Source organism: Acipenser ruthenus, chromosome 8 (genome assembly GCF_902713425.1).
Source record: "Acipenser ruthenus chromosome 8, fAciRut3.2 maternal haplotype, whole genome shotgun sequence".
Taxonomy (NCBI): Eukaryota; Metazoa; Chordata; class Actinopteri; order Acipenseriformes; family Acipenseridae; genus Acipenser; species Acipenser ruthenus.
Genome location: NC_081196.1, coordinates 53,504,620 through 53,522,512, shown reverse-complemented (window position 1 = coordinate 53,522,512; position 17,893 = coordinate 53,504,620). Strand labels below are relative to the sequence as shown.

General features: G+C 40.4%; 1 protein-coding gene across 2 annotated transcripts; it reads right to left on the bottom strand.

The window, feature by feature from the left end:
• Positions 1–11: 11 nt before the first annotated feature.
• On the bottom strand, positions 12–17,556 carry tmco3 (transmembrane and coiled-coil domains 3). 2 transcript variants are annotated; one of them, XM_034011763.3, is made up of 13 exons: positions 17,354–17,551; positions 15,605–16,088; positions 14,544–14,723; positions 12,984–13,175; positions 11,081–11,209; positions 9,534–9,626; positions 8,542–8,728; positions 5,345–5,462; positions 4,723–4,918; positions 3,785–3,935; positions 3,086–3,165; positions 1,816–1,965; positions 12–217 (listed from the first exon to the last, which is right to left on the bottom strand). In XM_034011763.3, exons 2-13 carry the CDS (start codon positions 16,049–16,051, stop codon positions 104–106), a joined length of 2,037 nt encoding a protein of 678 aa, XP_033867654.3. In that variant the 5' UTR covers positions 16,052–16,088; positions 17,354–17,551; the 3' UTR covers positions 12–103. The 2 variants fall into 2 exon arrangements, 1 of the variants encoding a protein (XP_033867654.3); XR_004545029.3 differs by lacking the exons at positions 12–217; positions 1,816–1,965; positions 3,086–3,165 and adding an exon at positions 4,340–4,472 and having other exon boundaries at positions 3,803–3,935; positions 17,354–17,556.
• Positions 17,557–17,893: the final 337 nt, after the last annotated feature.

Genomic DNA, 17,893 nt, shown 5'->3' with positions numbered 1-17,893 from the left:
TATATATATATATATATATATATATATATATATATATATATATCAGGTGACAGATCAAATCACCAATAATTCCTTGTCACAAAGCAGTGATTTGAAATTACTGTCAAGTAATTGATCGTCTGTCAGGGCGAGGTACACATTTCATGGTAGCAGCCTTCCATAGAGCAGGGGCCAACAAAAGACTAAGCGTGGTTACACTCAGAATCAGCAGGTAGACCTAAAAAACAAGTGAAAAAAAGCCATTAACAACAACAAAATGAAAAGCAAATGGGACCAACTCTTCTTTGCCTAATTTCCCCACAAGATAATAGCAAAGACTTTGAACAGTTGGATAAAATGTAGCATGTTAGACATGTTTTTGCTGAAGATTCTGCTTTCTGTTGGTCAGATCGACACCTGTAATAACAGTAACTTGCCTGAGCAAGAGAGACCTTTTTTTGTGCCCAGTATTCAAAACTGAACAGCTGGCTGATTAATTCTGGGAACATATACCATCTAAGTAAGACAATTGTGACTCAATTGCTCTGTAACAAGTATCATAATCACATACAAATCTATATAACAGTTGAACACCAAACACATTTTAAAAAGGCAAAGTGAATAATGAATTGAAGGCTAAATCATTGAGTTAACATTCCTTGCAGAGTTGCCAATAACTCATCTCCCAGCAGCCTCTGATCTGTCTTCCTGTCACTGTCTCATAGGAATCATGTGGTTTATGTGACTTCTCCCCAGGTTCTAGCAACCAGAAAATCATATAGGTAAATATAGGACTAATTAAAGCTTGATTTGTTTTTTTAAGGTTTTTTTTTTTTTTTTACTATTTCCTGTTTCTAAACAGTTTGACCACCAAATAAAAATCAAACAATATATCTAAACTAATGTATGTTCTTAATTGTTAATTTAACCAATAAAACCTCCACTCATGTTAATTAGTTCCTTATACCTTTTCACAAGGTATACGATGCCCCCCAGGTTTAGATCCTGGTAAATACATATTTCAGTTTTCTTCCTGGTAATTTAAGAAATGTTAATGATTCACAGCACTAAAAACATTCAAAATATGTATATAAAGTTTCATTTATTTTATAGTACTCTTAAATTCCATTTCCAGGGGCTCCCGAGTGGCGCGTCCAGTAAAAGCACTCGCTAGTGCAGGATGCGCTCTATAGCCTGGACGTCGCCGGTTCGAGTCCAGGCTATTCCACAGCCGACCGTGGACGGGAGCTCCGAGGGGGCGACGCTCAATTGGCCGAGCATCGTCCGGGGGGAGGGAGGGTTAGGTCGGCCAGGGTGTCCTCGGCTCACCGCGCACCAGCGACCCCTGTAGTCTGGCTGGGCGCCTGCGGGCTTGCCTGTAAGCTGCCCAGAGCTGCGTTGTCCTCCGACGCTGTAGCTCTGAGGCGGCTGCACGGTGAGTCTGCAGTGTGTAAAGAAGCGGGCGGCTGACGGCACACGCTTCGGAGGACAGCGTGTGTTCATCTTCGGTAGCGGTGAGCTGAGCCTAAAAATAATTGGGCATTTCAAATTGGGGAGAAAAATAATAATAAAAAAAAAATATAATAATTCCATTTCCAAAAAAACCATTACAAAATGGGCTTGTAATGTTTAGAAAATACTGAAATATAACCAAATTCGCTTGCTCTCCTAAATTTTTATATTTTGGGGGTAAATCTTTTGGCAGGAGCAGACCTTCCAGGATCCAAAGCATCCACACAAAACACAACATTCTCCACGATAGGGGGTGAAGCAGCAAATCCATATATACCACTGTAATCGATGGCCCACAATCACACCCGTGAAGCTCAGCCCTACCTCTCGAGAGATGATGCCCGCTCGCCGAGCTCGGCTGCCCAGGACGAAAGAGAACTCGCTGACCTGGGCCAGCCCTGCAGACACGATCCACTTGATGCCCTGGCTGCTCTTCGGCAGGATCAGGGAAAGAACCAGTCCTGCTATAAAAAACTGACAAAACAACAAGTTTCACACTGAGGAACGCATTTGTTATGCAAAGACAGTACTGCATTTCGTCACATATTTTACTACTGATTTAACCATTTGATCACAGATTTCTTTATCCCCATTGTTACTCACAGCTGATTTATTGCCAGTTGTCATGACAGTGTTTTTTTCTGTCCGCTGGGAACTAAGCCTAATCCGCCACAGAACAATAAAATCCATTGGACTTGTACTGCAATATGAGCCACCCAGCTCTTCAAATCTGTATTTTCTCATATACTGTCAAAGATACAGCAGTGGAATTATTTTGCCTCCAGTCATTAGGCAAGCATACAATGAGTTTCAACTGCATTTAATTATTGTGGAAAATGACTAACCGAGGCATCACCATTTCAGATTACAATCACAAATTGCAAATTAAGCACGCAATGTCACGGAAATGTACCACAGTAGTACACGAATGGGCTTATGTAACCAGGGAAGGACTTGGTAACATCTCATTCTGTTTTGAAATGTTCCAGAATTGTGAAGTAATGGGTAAATATTACAGCACTTAAAAAACAACCACCAATAACCAATTTATTTATGTTATGCACTCAAATGCCTTTCTTGGAGAGATTCTACAGTTCATACTAGAGGTCAGTTTAACATTAAAAAAAACAAAACAAAACAAAACAAATAAAATAAGACAATGGCTTATTGGTTAATGCAGATGGTTCAGACAGTGTAGTGCTGTATTAAAGGTGACAACGGCAGCCAGCCTGAAAGGGACATGCAAGATCTGAACCACATATTCCATTGCATCTAACACACTGGATATTTAATTTAATCATGTGGTCCAGAAAGCATTTCATACACTACCGTTTTTAAAGTGCCCTAGATATGCTTCAGTTATACTTTTTTTGTATCATATAGTAGAATTCTGTCTAGTATACTCTTTGATGCAAGAAGATTAAGGAAAATGAACTTCAAATGATTCGGTTGCATTTACGTTTTCCTCAGTTCTGATACTTAGTATTCAAGTCTTGCAAACAAATCTATAATCATTTTACGTGCCACCCAATTTATATTAGATGAAACACAAAGTTTGGTTTTAGATCATGAATAAAGAAAAAAAGACCTTTACCTTCATTATCACCAAGGAGAAGGTGAGGACCAGTAAGACAGTGAGTTCATAGAGAACAAACGTGGGGAAGACGTGAAAACCTGCCAGGATCAGAACACAGATTCATGAGGATCAATTATCGGGGGAGGATATCATATAACAACCCTTTAAAACTGTACAAAGCATAGCAAAGTATGATAAAGCACAGTGAAAGCATGGTAAAGCATAGGTAAGAGCATTGTAAAGCACAGATAGGTATGGTAATACATAAAAAAAAAAGTGTTCACATCAAGATCACCCCTCATATTCACTTCACTTAGATCTCTCTATACGTGCGTTTAGTACATTTTCCAGTTTATCCCTTCTGCTTCTATACATTGCATCTTACACTGGCTCTTTGTCACAAAGGTGCTTTTAAGATTGCTTGGAGTACTTAATAATATAATAATAATAATAATAATAATAATAATTTTTATTTTTATATAGCGCCTTTCATAGTGGACCACCATCACAAAGCTCTTTACAAGATACAAGACTAAGGTGTGTGAACTATGCATCAGCTGTAGAGTCACTTACAACAACGTCTCACCCGAAAGACGGAGCACAAGGAGGTTAATTGAAACTTAAATACTTTTAAAGTCATTAAAATTAAAGCTGGGTATAACATTTTTTTTTTAAACCAACACTTATTATATACAATTCTGAAAATACTGTACCTACCAATAGATGCAAAGAATATAATGGCAAGGAAATCTCTTATTGGTTCAATGCAGGACATGACCTCTTCAGTGATCAGGTGACCTTGTGATGACATAAGAGCTCCGGCCAAAAAACAGCCCAATTCCATTGAGACATCCAGCATCTCTGTTATCTGCAGCAGGGAAATCAGACTCGTTGAAACCTTTTTTAATACTTAGAATTCCAGAAGATATTTAAGATTTTCACATTTTATTTCCTTCTATAAAATGAATAATAAGGCCCTCCCTTATCAAATGATATCCAAGGGCAATAAATATAATTTGGGATATCCTCTTCGTCATCTTTGCTAGCATGATTGGACTGTGTTGTTTTATTCACCGATTGCTTCCACAGTGACAGTTTGTATTGCAATTAATGGTATCTGGGTAAACAACCTGTGAATAAAAAAAAACCAAAAAACACAGCTCTCTGGGGTATATTCAACAGTCTTGTTCCTTATTTCTTTAAAAATGAAATATTGCGCTAGTGGCTGATAATTATTATTTTTCATTATTCAAACATATGAACCCCACTCACATGGAGGCTAAATAATGGTATCATCCATCTGCATGGCAAAGATTTGACTTCATTTTTTAGGACCAGTAATGGCGATCAGCAGTTAGGCATGGAAAACGTTTAAATCAGAGTCTTCTTTACCAGAGAAGTTTGACTGCAACAAACCAGACAAATCATGCACAGGACAGTTTGGGTTGGCACCTTTTAACTGAAGCTCGGCACTTCTATACTTCTATACAGCATATTAATAGAAAATCTACTTGCAGTTTTCCTTTGCAACACTCTGGGTCTCACTATACACAATCACTTTGATTTATTTAAACAATCATATGGACAGAGTCACGCGCCAATACAAATATTCATCTGCTGTGTAAAATAAGCCATGTAATTATTAAATACCATACCATCAACATAGCAAAGATGAAGGCTGACACTCCCAAGACAAGTATCTCCTTATTCCCCTTGCACTCTGCATGCAGTTTTCTGTAATAAGGCCCAATCAGGTACGCCTTGATAACAACACAGATGAGAAGAACTGCTGCCAGGGAGAAGAGGATTTGGCCAACAAGGATAAATATACTGAGAATTTCCATAAAGACACTAGGGGGAAAACCAAAAAAGCATAATGTGACCATAGCTATACATATCCAATAGGCCAAGGGGGTCTGATTTGAACTTTTTAAGATATATTGTAATGGAAGCAACACAGACGTCTGATTACAATTACAAATAAACTATATGAAATCTCTGCTTATTTACCTGTGCTTGTTCCAACTATTTTGCTTGTTCTGACTGCTGGTACAGTACCTGGCATCCTGAGCCCTTGAGCTCTCGCGGGCGGATGCTTGAGCTGTGTCCAAACCAACTTAATCTAGTTCCCCTCTCAAGAATTCAGTCTCTGTCAATCCCTGAAGCAATTTTTCTAAATGTTTTATTTGCAATTAAGAATTATTAATACAGCTACCCCTTTCCCTTTCTATAAATATTTATTTCCTCAGCCCTGTCAATCAGTGGATCTCTAGTTACCTGTTATAATTGCTTCCTCCTGCTTGGATGAGGGATGGCATCACAGCAATGAACAAGCTAAGCTGCACATCCTGCATGACCAGCATTCCAAGCAGCACACTGCTGTAGTCAATCTCACCTGCCCAGTGAAATAAAAACACAATTAACTGTCACTGAACATTTTTTGGACTTTAAACTGACAAGCAGTCTAAAGGGTTTGAGTAAAATGAATGGAAGTTTAAGTTACACAAAACAATAACCCACCATGCTTTTGTTACTGAAAGATGCTAAACATGTACAGAAGTATTTATACCAGCGTTCCTCATTATATGTCCCGTGGGCCAAAAGTGGCCCTCGGGGTGCCAAAGATTGGCCCGCCAGCTGCCTCTGTATAATCCCGTTGCGTTTTGTACATCTTTATTATATTACAGTACTTTTTTTTTTAGTACGTACTTGTGTGTTTTTCATTCCCTTTTCACCAGCTCCACTGCCGCTTTAACCCGCCTACTTTTTTTGTTATTCAGCCAATCACAAAATCTAAATCATAAATCCTACTCTTCTTATTGGTTGTTGCTCAAGAATCGCGTGACCACATGTCAGTTCTCGCCAGCATCAATGCAGTGGTGATAGCTACTGAGGTTTATAATTTGAAAAGGGATAGAAAGCAGTCGTAAAAAATTGAGTGTTTTTTAATTTGCAAAAAACGAACAAGATATGAAAATGAAGAGCTTTCTACTGAAGCCCCAATACTGCTCCCAGTCAAAGTACAACAAGGGAGTCCCCAGCACTCTCTGATTCTGAAGACGTTTCATGCCACGTAGCAAGTTCTCACATTCAAGTCCTCACAGTAAGGCACACGTGTGAAAAGTAGGCCTAATAAAAATGATTCTCTTAAATACAGAAAATATAACTCTGTCTGGGAAGACGAGTTTTTCTTTATCGAGTTAGAAAATAAACCCATCTGTCTGATTTGTCAGAAATCTGTGTCAGTCATGAAACGGAGCAATCTGGCATTTTAAAACAGTGCACAGCGATTATTCAGTCCACTTTCCGATGGGATCTATAATTAAAAAAGAGCAAGTAAAGCAGTTGTTACCTCAGGCAACTGGGCAGGAATCGGTAGTTACTGAAGCGTCTTTGAATTATATGGATTTTACTCAAACAAGCTTTGAGTGATGCAGAAATCATAAAGGAGTGCTTCTTTGAATCTGCTAAAATTCTTTACGCTAACTTTCCAAACAAAGAAAAAATGCTGAAAGAGATCAGTCTCTTGCAGCTATCGGACAGTACAGCTACAAGGCGATGCGAAGTTCTTGGTTCTGATGTATTTGAACAGCTGATAACTGACTTGAACGAGGCGCCTTGCTTCAGTATAGCACTGGATGAAACAACCGATGTCTGAAATATTGCACAGCTACTTGTATGGGTACGTTTTCCAAAACAGTCAGATGGTGTGTTTTGGGAGGAGATGCTCTGTTTACTGTCTCTTGAAGGCCACACTCGGGGGCGAGATGTATGTGAGAAGCTGACAGATTTCTTTGATGATCATAATGTACAGTGTGATAAGCTAGTTTCAGTTTGTACAGACGGAGCACCTTCAATGACTGGATGTGAAAATGGTGCAGTCTCGCTGCTCAGACGAGCCAAAGGTATTGGAAAGTTTATTTCATACCATTGCATAATTCACCAAGAGGCTCTGGTTGCAAAGATAAAAGAAGGGGAACTCTCTCAAGTCATGGATCTTGTTGTGAAAACAGTAAACTACCTGCGTGCACAAGCCTTAAACCACTGCCTCTTCCGCGAGTTTCTCAGTCACTACGATTAGTAGTGTATAACGACATCATTCTGCACAGTGAGATTTGTTGGTTGTCTCGTGGACGTGTACTTGAGCGTTTTTTGTTTTTGCTTCCAGTAGTTCGGGATTTTTTAGCCGAGCAAGGCAAAAACGAAGCAAAGTTTTCCGACCCTAACTGGATATTAAAACTAGCTTTTCTCACAGGTATGACTGGGCATTTAAACACCCTGAATCTCTCCCTGCAAGGAAAATGTAAAATGGTGAGTGACATGCTGCAGTGTGTGCTTTCCTTCCAAAGCAAAGTGGGGCTTTTGATCAGCGAATTGCAAAGCGCAGAGTTCACACACCATTTCCCCAAACTTGCGTGCATCACCACTGAACGACCCGAGCTGAAGGATCACTACAGACCTGACGTATTTGTGACGTACATGACTCAACTGAGGGAGAGGTCTGATGCACAATTTGGTGACTTTTGCAATAGGAAGGCTTTGTTTCATTTTTTGTAAAATCCTTTTGTTGTACCAGTGAGAGCCACCTCTACTGAACTGGCACAAATGGGGGCAGCAACTGCCACTTCAGACTCTGAACTTTTGGAACTTCAAGCTGACTTTGACATGCAAGCGATACATTCGAGCCTGAATTCTGGTTTAAAGTACCTCAAGAAAAATACCCCACATTGGTATCCTGTGCTTTTAAGGGACTGTCCATGTTTTGGCAATGAACTCAATAAAGAACAAGCACTGTAACAGACTGAGGCACGACCGCCTGCAGCATTGTTTGCGCGCTGCAACCCTCTCCTACGAACCACGTTATCAGAATACTACAAGCAAGTTCATTCTTTTCAGAAGTTCTAAAGAGTAAAGGTAAGTTAAAAACGTATTCCATTTTTAATGTTTGGGGATAAGGAGGTTATGATATGTCTATGTGGCCCGCCATTGATCACAGAGTTACTTATGTGGCCCTCCACAATATTTTAGTGGGCAATGCTGATTTATACAGTCTCTTCCAAAACTGAAAGCTTTGGTAATTATCATTGCAGATACACATTTTTGGAGGGTAAAATGATGAACAAATACATTGTTCTTCATTGGTAGAAAATGATTAACATTTGGGAAACCACTACACTTGCAGGACAGATTCCTTAATAAAATCCTTCTCCAGTATTTGAAGGCAGGACCATTATCTATGCAGGGATACCAAGATATTTAGTGAGCACGGTGTTGAGTTGGGGTAAGATGGGCAATAAATACCCCTCCCCTTGTCCTTCTGCATTCCTAGAAAACAATTAGAGGTACCACTGCACTTCCAAGACAGTTTTCTCATTTAATTATTTTTTACTTAAAGATGGAACTTTTATCTATATACTACTCTGGGACACTGAAATATTTAATTAGCAAACGAGCAGAGTAGCATTATTCATTACCTTCCTTTTCTCCCCTGGTACTCCCAGAAAGAAACCTGGACACAAGTGGTGTGCTGGACAGCGACAGACAGGTCGAAATAAAGACGGTCTGCGCGGGTCTGATTCTTAACAGCTGTCCCCATAACAAGCCAAAAGCCACCATCAGGAATGTCATGCAGCAAGGTCCTTGCACTGAGATTTTCCAGACCTAGAACAGAAAACAAAAATAGCAAAACAGTTTCTAAAACAGTTTATAAATCAGTTAACCTAAATTGCAAATTATATTCTGTAAAACCTTTTTTTTTCTTTTTTTTTTTTTTAAATACAAGGCATGTTAAGGTGTCTTGTTATGGGCCTTTGATCATGATATGTTGAGATAATAGCATGGATATTTCTTTATAAATAATGAAACAGAAATGATAGGATTCAAAACTCTCAAAGCAGAAGCCAAGTAAATTAATTGACTTGTTTGTAGGTCCTTCTCATTACCACATTTGTGTGAAAGTGGGTGAAATGTGACTCATATCAAATTGTGTTGCAGTGATACAGGAAGGTAGTCCTAGGGCTGTGCCACGGGTGGCGTGTTGATATGCAGCAGGCAGTATTCAAATCTTTCAGTATCAGAGTCATTTCCCTCATGGTAAGTGTTAGCATGCCCTGCTGTTAAGGTTCTCCACTCTTCAGTTTAGAAGGGTCAGTGCTTTCGTATTGTAATGGATGACATGTCCATAATTCATCAGTTCCAACCACTCAACACTTTGAAGTGTTCATACAATTAAAAAAAAAACATCTCCACTTGACCCTGACTTTTTAATTCAAGCAGAAATTAGCCACAAATTATTACAAAATTAGAGAACCCTAACACATGCATATCCAGCAAACACAGCTTTATTAAAAATGAAAGTGCAAAGATAATAGACACACAAGTGAATATAAATATCAAGAACAAACTGCACAATATAATCATCTTAACATAAGCAATGAACACAAGACATATTGCTTAGATACTGCACCTTTCTCAGCTTTTCAGGGGAAAACTCCAGACCCACAACAAACAATGTAAAGAAGACACCAAATTCTCCCAGCGTTTCAACCTGCACAACTGACTGGGAGATAAAAGCTACATTTAATAATATATCAAATATAGTCAAACTTCACATAAAATACATTTATAAAGTACATTTTGTAAGATGGGTATTGAGGAATAAGCCCAGGTGAAAAATGGAATGGTTGCATACTTTATATGAACCCTGTTGCCAGGGAGATAGATATATAGAGAGATATTTGGTAGTAAATTAAACCTATCTTGTGTACGAATGCATTCTTATGGCTGGGTGTAGGCTGTAATATTGGTTAATCTCAATAAAGTCTCTGACAGCCAGTTGTTTTTTTTATTTTTGTAGATGTAAAATGTCAGATATCACTACTCTGTTTTAAAATGTTTAATAATTAATTCATAACTAATTTAACAATCTCTGCTGGAAGTGGGATCCAAACCAACTCCTCCAAGGGAGACAGCAACAAGACCACTAGGCCAGTGTTGGATTCAGTCGCTAATTACACGCTGAAGCCATTCAATGCTTTGGTTAAAAAGTTATTCTTTACGCCACATGCAAGTACAACTGAGTTCCAACCAACTGCATTCCCCAGTTCACATCAATCTCTACAACTATGCAGAATATATTGAAAAGTACTCTAAGTTTTGCTTCACCAACATCACCCCACTTTTTGACTTACTTTTCCTAATCTGTACCAGATAATACAATTGGACCAGCTGTGGCAATACCCTAGATTTGCCATAAGGTTTGGGTGTGTATTTAGTCAGAGTTATTTTCCTGCACCCTTCTTATCCCCACTGCGGATGAAATCCCTAGCAAAGGGGATGAGTGGAGGTGGTCACACCCATGCATGTCATACTTGTATTCTTCCATATATCTGTAGAACAGCTTAACCAATTGTCATGAAACTTGGTATTAGCATTATTTCATTTAAGTTACTGAGAATATCAGATTCTGGAGATATTATGACAAACTTGCATATATCTGAAGAATTGCTTATCAAATTGTGATACAATACAATACAAATGTATTTTTATATAGCGCCCTTTAGATTTAAAAGAATCCAGTGTTTCAGTCTGCCTAATGGTAATCAGAGGAGCACAACAGCAAAACGCTCTGGCTCCAGCTGTTTTAAGACAACTTTATGGAACAATTCATTAAAAGTTCTGCATTTTCTGATCTTAAGTTATTACAGCAACTTTAAAATCAATTCGGTAGCTCATTGGTAACCAATGTAAGGACCTAAGCACTGGAGTAATGTGTTGAGAACGACGAGTATGTGAAAGCAGCCTGGCAGCTGCGTTCTGAACAAGCTGAAGCCTTCTGAGTTTGATTAAACATTGAACTGCCAATTCGTATTCTGTACCATTCTGTACATACTGTTGATGTGCGTCACGGTCATCGTGGCGGGGATGTATGTTACTGAGATACCTGTTCAAACCGACTGGAGTGACTGCCATGACTCTACAGTCAATTGTTTTGGAGAGCGAATAGAGCTTTACCTTAATACTATTGAGTCCAGACGGTCCCAAGAGAACTCCACATATAATATAGCCAAACATTGTGGGAAGACCAATCATTGTACACAGCCAACCACAGGGCAGGGATAACATCACGACAGTCACAATATCCTGTAAACAAAAACATGTATTTAACAGCTTTAAAGATATACAGCTGTTAAAATAACATCTATTACTACCTCTTGGTAAGTTCCACATTTCCCTATATACAGTACCGGTAAAAGACGCATACGTTGAGGGCTCCTGAGTGGCGCATCCAGTAAAGGCACTCCGCGTGGAGTGCAGGATGCCCCCTATAGCCTGGAGGTCACCGGTTCGAGTCCAGGCTATTCCACTGACGGCCGTGGACGTGATTTCCCAAGGGGCGGCGCACAATTGGCCGAGCGCTGCCTGGGGTGGGTAGGGCTTAGGTTGGCCAGGGTGTCCTCGACTCACAGCACACCAGCGACCCCTGTAGACTGGCTGGGCGTCTGCGGGCTTGCCCAGAGATGCACAGTCCTCCGACAGTGTAGCTCTGAGGTAGCTGCAAGGCGGGCCTGCAGAGTGAAAAGAAGTGGACAGCTGATGACACACGTTTCGGAGGATGCGTGTGCTCATCTTCATCTCTCCCGAGTCAGCGCAGGGTTTGCAGCGGTGAGCCAGGCTTAAAATTGGGCATTTCAAATTGGGGAAAAAATGGGGTAAAAAAACAATTGGCGATTCCAAATTTTCAAAATAAATAAATAAAAGACGCATACGTTACAGCGTGTTAAACATGTATTTGATATTCCTGTTTAACTGGTTACCCTGTGAATCTTGTCTATGTGTCTTCATGTAACCTCTTTAAAAAATGCAGGACTGATATAGGTACAGAACTACTCACTCGGCCACTTGTTCTTCACCAATTGGCAATCTTTTTCAATCATTATTAAAATAATCAGTGTACCTCTCTACAAACCGGAACCTGTCTTACCTGGAGTTTACATAATAGGAAAAAAAATTACAGCATAATTCTTTAATTGTGTTTAATCAAGTGTTCTGAAACATATGTTTTCAGTCTTACATTTTATAGTATCTGCAAATATGTCAGTATAAGTATAAGTGGTGCTGGCTTATACTGTATATACTGCACTAGTAAACAGATGAGACCTACTGTAAATAAAACATATATATATATATATATATATATATATATATATATATATATATTTAGTAGTCGACAATTGACTTGTACGCCATTTTTCTCACAATTTGAAATGGCCAATTGCATTATTTTAGCTCAGCTCACCGCTACCACCCCTCACCCCTCGCTGACTAGGGAGCAGCGAAGACGAACACATGCTGTCCTCCGAAACGTGTGCCGTCAGCCGACCTTTTTTTTCACTCTGCAGGCCCCCATGCAGCTACCACAGAGCTACAGTGTCGGAGGACAACGCAGCTCTGGCAGCTTACAGGCAAGACCACAGCAGTCTTCAGGGGTCGCTGGTGCGTGGTGAGCTGAGGACACCCTGGCCGACCTAAGCCCTCCCAACCCGGGCGACGCTCGGCCAATTGTGCGCCGTCCCTTGGGAGTTCTCATCCATGGTCAGGTGTGGAATAGCCTGGACTTGAACCGGCGACCTCCAGACTAGGGTGCATCCTGCGCTCCACCTGGAGTGCATTTACCGGATGCGCCACTCGGGAGCCCCCAATAAAAAATATTTTTACCTGTGTTTTTTTTACCTATACCTTGCAAAAGTAGGTCACCATAACTCACATCTGAAGTTGAATGTTATCCAGAGATGGAATTAAGACTCCCATTGCATAGCAGTTTGATATATTCCTGGTTTATCTATGAGTTTAATAAGACACACCTGAGCTTGTTACCTGGCATATTTCCATCCCTGTCATCACAAAACCAGTGTACCTTGATGAAGTGGTGATCGGCCCGCGGCATGGTGGAGTCTCGGGGCTTGGTGAGGATGTACTGGTTGTTCTGGGAGTCAATCAGCATGCTCAGCCCCAGGTCATATTCTACCTCTCGCTTGGAATAGTTCCTCCGAGAGTCCTGATCGTCATCCTCCACCCGGAGAACTGCTTCCACATTCACACCTTTGACCTGCCGAGAGGCAGAGAGAGAGAGCAGTAGTGCCTTTAGGTTGCACCCGCACACTTCATGCTGGGTTCATTTCATTTTCCTGGAAAAAGTGTCATAGTATTTTATGGAGCCACCTTTAACGGATATGTTTTAGCGTGAAAGTTAGTTCCTCAACAAGACAGAGGAATGTCTAGAGCAGAGTTGGTCTACACTTTTTCACACATTGTGCCTGTTTGACTTGACAGTCTGCTTTAGTACACTCCTTCTTCTACCTGTGATTTTCACAGGATGGTTATGACAGTCTGGCAGCAACTGACCCCCGCCGCACTACCCTTGTCCTTCCACTGCAATGCCACACAGTTGTTTATGGATGTCTGGTTAGCTCATAGGCCTCCCTATTGCTCTTCTCACTAATAAAGCACCCGAATATCACACATCCTTCATGGTCAGGCACGCTCTTGAAAAAAATTAAGATATCTGTGCATTACATATAAACTTTAGACATCAGTAAACAAGGTATAGAGCAATATACAGTTTAACAGTTTTTATTAACAGCTCATTAGCTGAAATAGGTGTCTACATACGGACAGCTTTATCTACATAGCAATATGCATTCCATCAGTGTATTAGGTAGCTGTCAAAAAAATGTGTTTTTTACGGAACCCACTTTATGTAGCTGAAGCCCTCCCCAATGCTCTAGAATAGATGCAGTCATGTGACCTTGTGGCAGGGTGCCCCGCCCCTGTGGTATTTTTGTGTTTTATGTTGTCTGTTATATGTATTATTGTAGTGGTGCAGGGAGTGTGGGTTATGTAGAACAGGTGATGTAAATTATTTGTATTTAGGGACGGGGATTGCACAATCACTTCACATGCAGATTAAAGTGGGTATTTGTATGGGTGAACGGAGAGTGCACAATTAGTTCACGTGCAGACTGTGCCAAGATTCAATTGAATGATTAATTAGCAATCGCGTGTCGGTACAGCTGCAAAAGAGAGTGAGTGTTTCACACACACGGGATTGAGGTGTACAGCGAGGAGGTACGGGAGAGAGAGAGGAGAGAAAAACAAAACAATAACAATTGCTACAGATGCTGGCTTAGTACCAGCGCAATACTTGTTGTACTTAGTGTTTGTTTAGTGTTTGTCCACTGTTTGTTTGTTTGTCTGTCTATTTGTTTTGGCCAACGTGCCGTTTTGGTTGTTCAGTCACCACACAAGCCAACCTGTCACAGACTTACAGCAAAGGTACCAGGAGGCACAGCTTTGACTTCTTACCCAGAGAAGTGGTAACTACTTCCTAGGGTAGCTGCTGTTGTCCAATTAACAGACCAGGCACAACCCATTTAAGATATGGAGATATAAGGAAATGAAAAAAGTCTTCACATACTAGCTTGTTATCGTCAAAAGCGTGTTCCTCAATCTCCTCCTCCAATCGATCGGCTGCTTTCCGGACATCTTCCAAGATCTCATCCAGGATAGACAGGCTCTTGTTCTGTTGCTGCATGCTTTTGAGGGCCGCTGCCTGATGTTTCTCAGCTGCCATGAGCTCTACAAACTCTTGTTCCTCCTATCATTATTTGTCAGAAATAGAAAGAATTGAAGTGAATTACCACATTCCCACTGCAAACTTTTTTTGCCATCTCTTCCGGGAAAGCTACTGGCTGTTTAATTAAGAGAAGCAAGAAAATGTGAAAGATTATCATTCTTAATTCTTCCTGGGCACAAGTTGAAATGCCTTTTAGTTTAACTGTGACAGAGTCACAAAAGTGCGTGGTCAGCTATTTTTTTTTTTAGTCCAATAACAAAGCTCCCAGAAAGGATTAGCGAGAAGCCAGGTTTAACTCAAGACCACATGTCACAAAACATATGTGGCAAGCCACTATGCATTTAGAGTGGTACACTGCTACAGATAAAGATGAAAAACCTAGCATCAAATCCTAGTTTACTGGAAAAAAAAAAAACCACTGGCAGAACAGAACAGTATGATGACCTAAACTGGTCACTGTAACCCAGTTTCTAAAGTTTGTTTAGATTTTCTTTTTTTTCTGCTAAACATAGTACAAGTTAAACATTTACTGGTATGAAGATAACGATTTTCTGTTTTGTGTTTATGTATTATAAACTGTACAGATTGAATCTAAGATTGAGAAGTTATTCGAATCTGACGGTATTGGGTCATTCCAACTGTGTTTCCTCCATTTGTGTTTGATAGAGATGAGAGATCCAGAGTAGCTGTGTGTGTGTGCAAAACAAGAGATGTGCAATCGCAATGCACCACATGGTGAGAACGTGTGTGATGGTACTCATGTGATGAACTATGATCTCATTTTTCTCCATGTGGGAGATGACTTTTTTTGGAATTTACACTGTATTTAACCTGCCGTTGGACCCTGACCGACTTCCCTCGTACAGTCACCCGTAACCTTTCTCCCTTTCCTAGCTACTTACCTTTATGGCAGCCTCCCGCAGGGCCTCTAGCCGCTGCCTGCTGCTCTCCTTCATGTTCACCACATCCTTGTAGTCTCCCTGCAGCACCCTCTGTAGGCCGTGAATGGCCTGGAAGACCGAATTCTCGCTCTCGTTCAGCTCCTTCTGGAAGATCTCAAAGGTGTGCACCTGGAAGAGCTTCTCGGCGTCCGACAGCCCGGGGTTCTTCTCCACCGCCCTAATGGCTCCCTTCAGCTTGTTCAGGACCACGGCCTTCTGGCGGAGCAGACCGGACATCTTCCGGCAGTTCTCGATCACCCACTGCCTCCCCTGCGTCACAGTCGCCCCCTTGCCACGATGAAGCTTAATGGCATGCTTCGCCACACCCACGTGCTCCGTGGCAACCAGCAGCTGGCACTTCAAAAGGGCCACGAAGACCCACAGAAAGACAAGGCTGGGACCCTGCATTCTTAGTTATGCCTCATCTTTCTTTTTCATGGGAGACCTGATGAAAAGAAGCATTTTTACTATACAAGTGTAGCCCATATTATATAATCCCTTTCACACACACAATACAATGCACATTGTTTATTCAGTGAATTCATTTCTCTGTAAATTAATTTAGTCATTGTTTTTTGTGTCTCCCAGTACTGTTCCCAGCAATGCAGATCTTGTGTCTAAAAGCTTTTTGTGTTCATTTAAAAAAATGGTTACTGCTCAATTACAGTAAAGGGCTTACAAAGAAAACATACTGTAAACTTCACTAGCCCGACCAATTATAAGTCTGAACTCATGCCAAAACAGATCATCTGGACCAAGATTCTCATCTCTTCAAAAAATAACTGTGCTATGGAGTTTTACAGTTATCAAGATCTGACCAAAAAACGTAAGTGTGACATACTGTAGTTAAGCAGGGATGGAAATAAGCCCCCCACTGCACAGCAGTTTGATCCATTCCTGGTTTTACTATAGATTTAATACAACCCAACCTGAACATGTTACCTATACACTGTGGCTAATCAAGCTCGTGGTAAAACCTGGAATGAGTGAAACTGCTATGCAAATTGAAGTCTTATTTCTATCCCTGTTAAGGTACATACAGCACACCGCCACAACATCCCTGCATCACCATTACTCAACAGGGTAGTTTCACATCCCACTTCAATTTTTCTGTCCTGAACGCTGCTACCCTGCAAAACAGTTCTCAGCGGAGTCATGATCTTCACGCGATCCTGTTTTGTAATAAAAGGTGCCTCTTATGAGGACTTGTGCGCACTCCCAAGCTGTCTGACTTAATCAATGCAATGATTGTTTTGTTGAATGCCTGAAAGGGGAACGAACTGTTGGCATAACCACCGCCACACAGTGTAAGAGCATTCAGCTGTGCAGTTATTACAATATTAAAAAATTATAGTCATTGCGTCATTTCTTAGCGATACAATATACTTGGTGTTTGTTTAGTTTCCGAGAAATATGCTTTATCTGTGCACAATTCTAGAATCACTGCGACACGGTTAATTCTGAAATGGGGCAACACGTAAACAAATACGTGTAATTTGGACATTCGCTTTTAATAAAACTAATTAAGAAGCAACGCCCGAATACATCCTTATACCACATAAAGAACAGGATCTGCTGGTCCTAGTTAAGGTGCGCCTGTACTACCCGTAATCACACAGAAGATACTATTTTATTATTATAAATAAATGCAACATCCTTGCTTTGGTTAAAAGACCCTCCCCTAAATAAGTAATTATGTTTCTAACTCACCCCCTACTGTATAAGCGACTACTGTAACCAGGTCTCGATTCAAAACACAGCAGCGGTTCTTCTGACAACACACAACTTTCGTTCGAAATGCTGGAGGACCCATACTTTGCTGACCAGTTCAAATCCTGATCAATAATAGCGTAAATCGTTCGAAAAATAGTTCTCACAAAAAAGCAAACAAAACGAACTTAAAGCTTTAAAAAAATCAAGCTGTTAATGTCATTCAAAATAAAACTAGTATTGTATTTTTTTTGTAGTATACTATTTAATATGTGTATATTTTGTTGGATTACAAATAAGTGTTATATTTGAAAAACGGTATGTTGAAGACAAAACAACTAAATAGTGTAGATACTGTCACATCAGTTTATTAACGCTATTTTTATTTCGCTTCTGAAACAATTCCTAGGTCCAGACAGTTGGGAGATGTAGTTCTTGTGACGCTGTAATTTTGGTTTTACCAATATTAGTGAACTGCCATTAACGCTTTTTGAAAGAGGATGGCTGAACATGGTTTGTACATTATTTGCATGCCAGCAC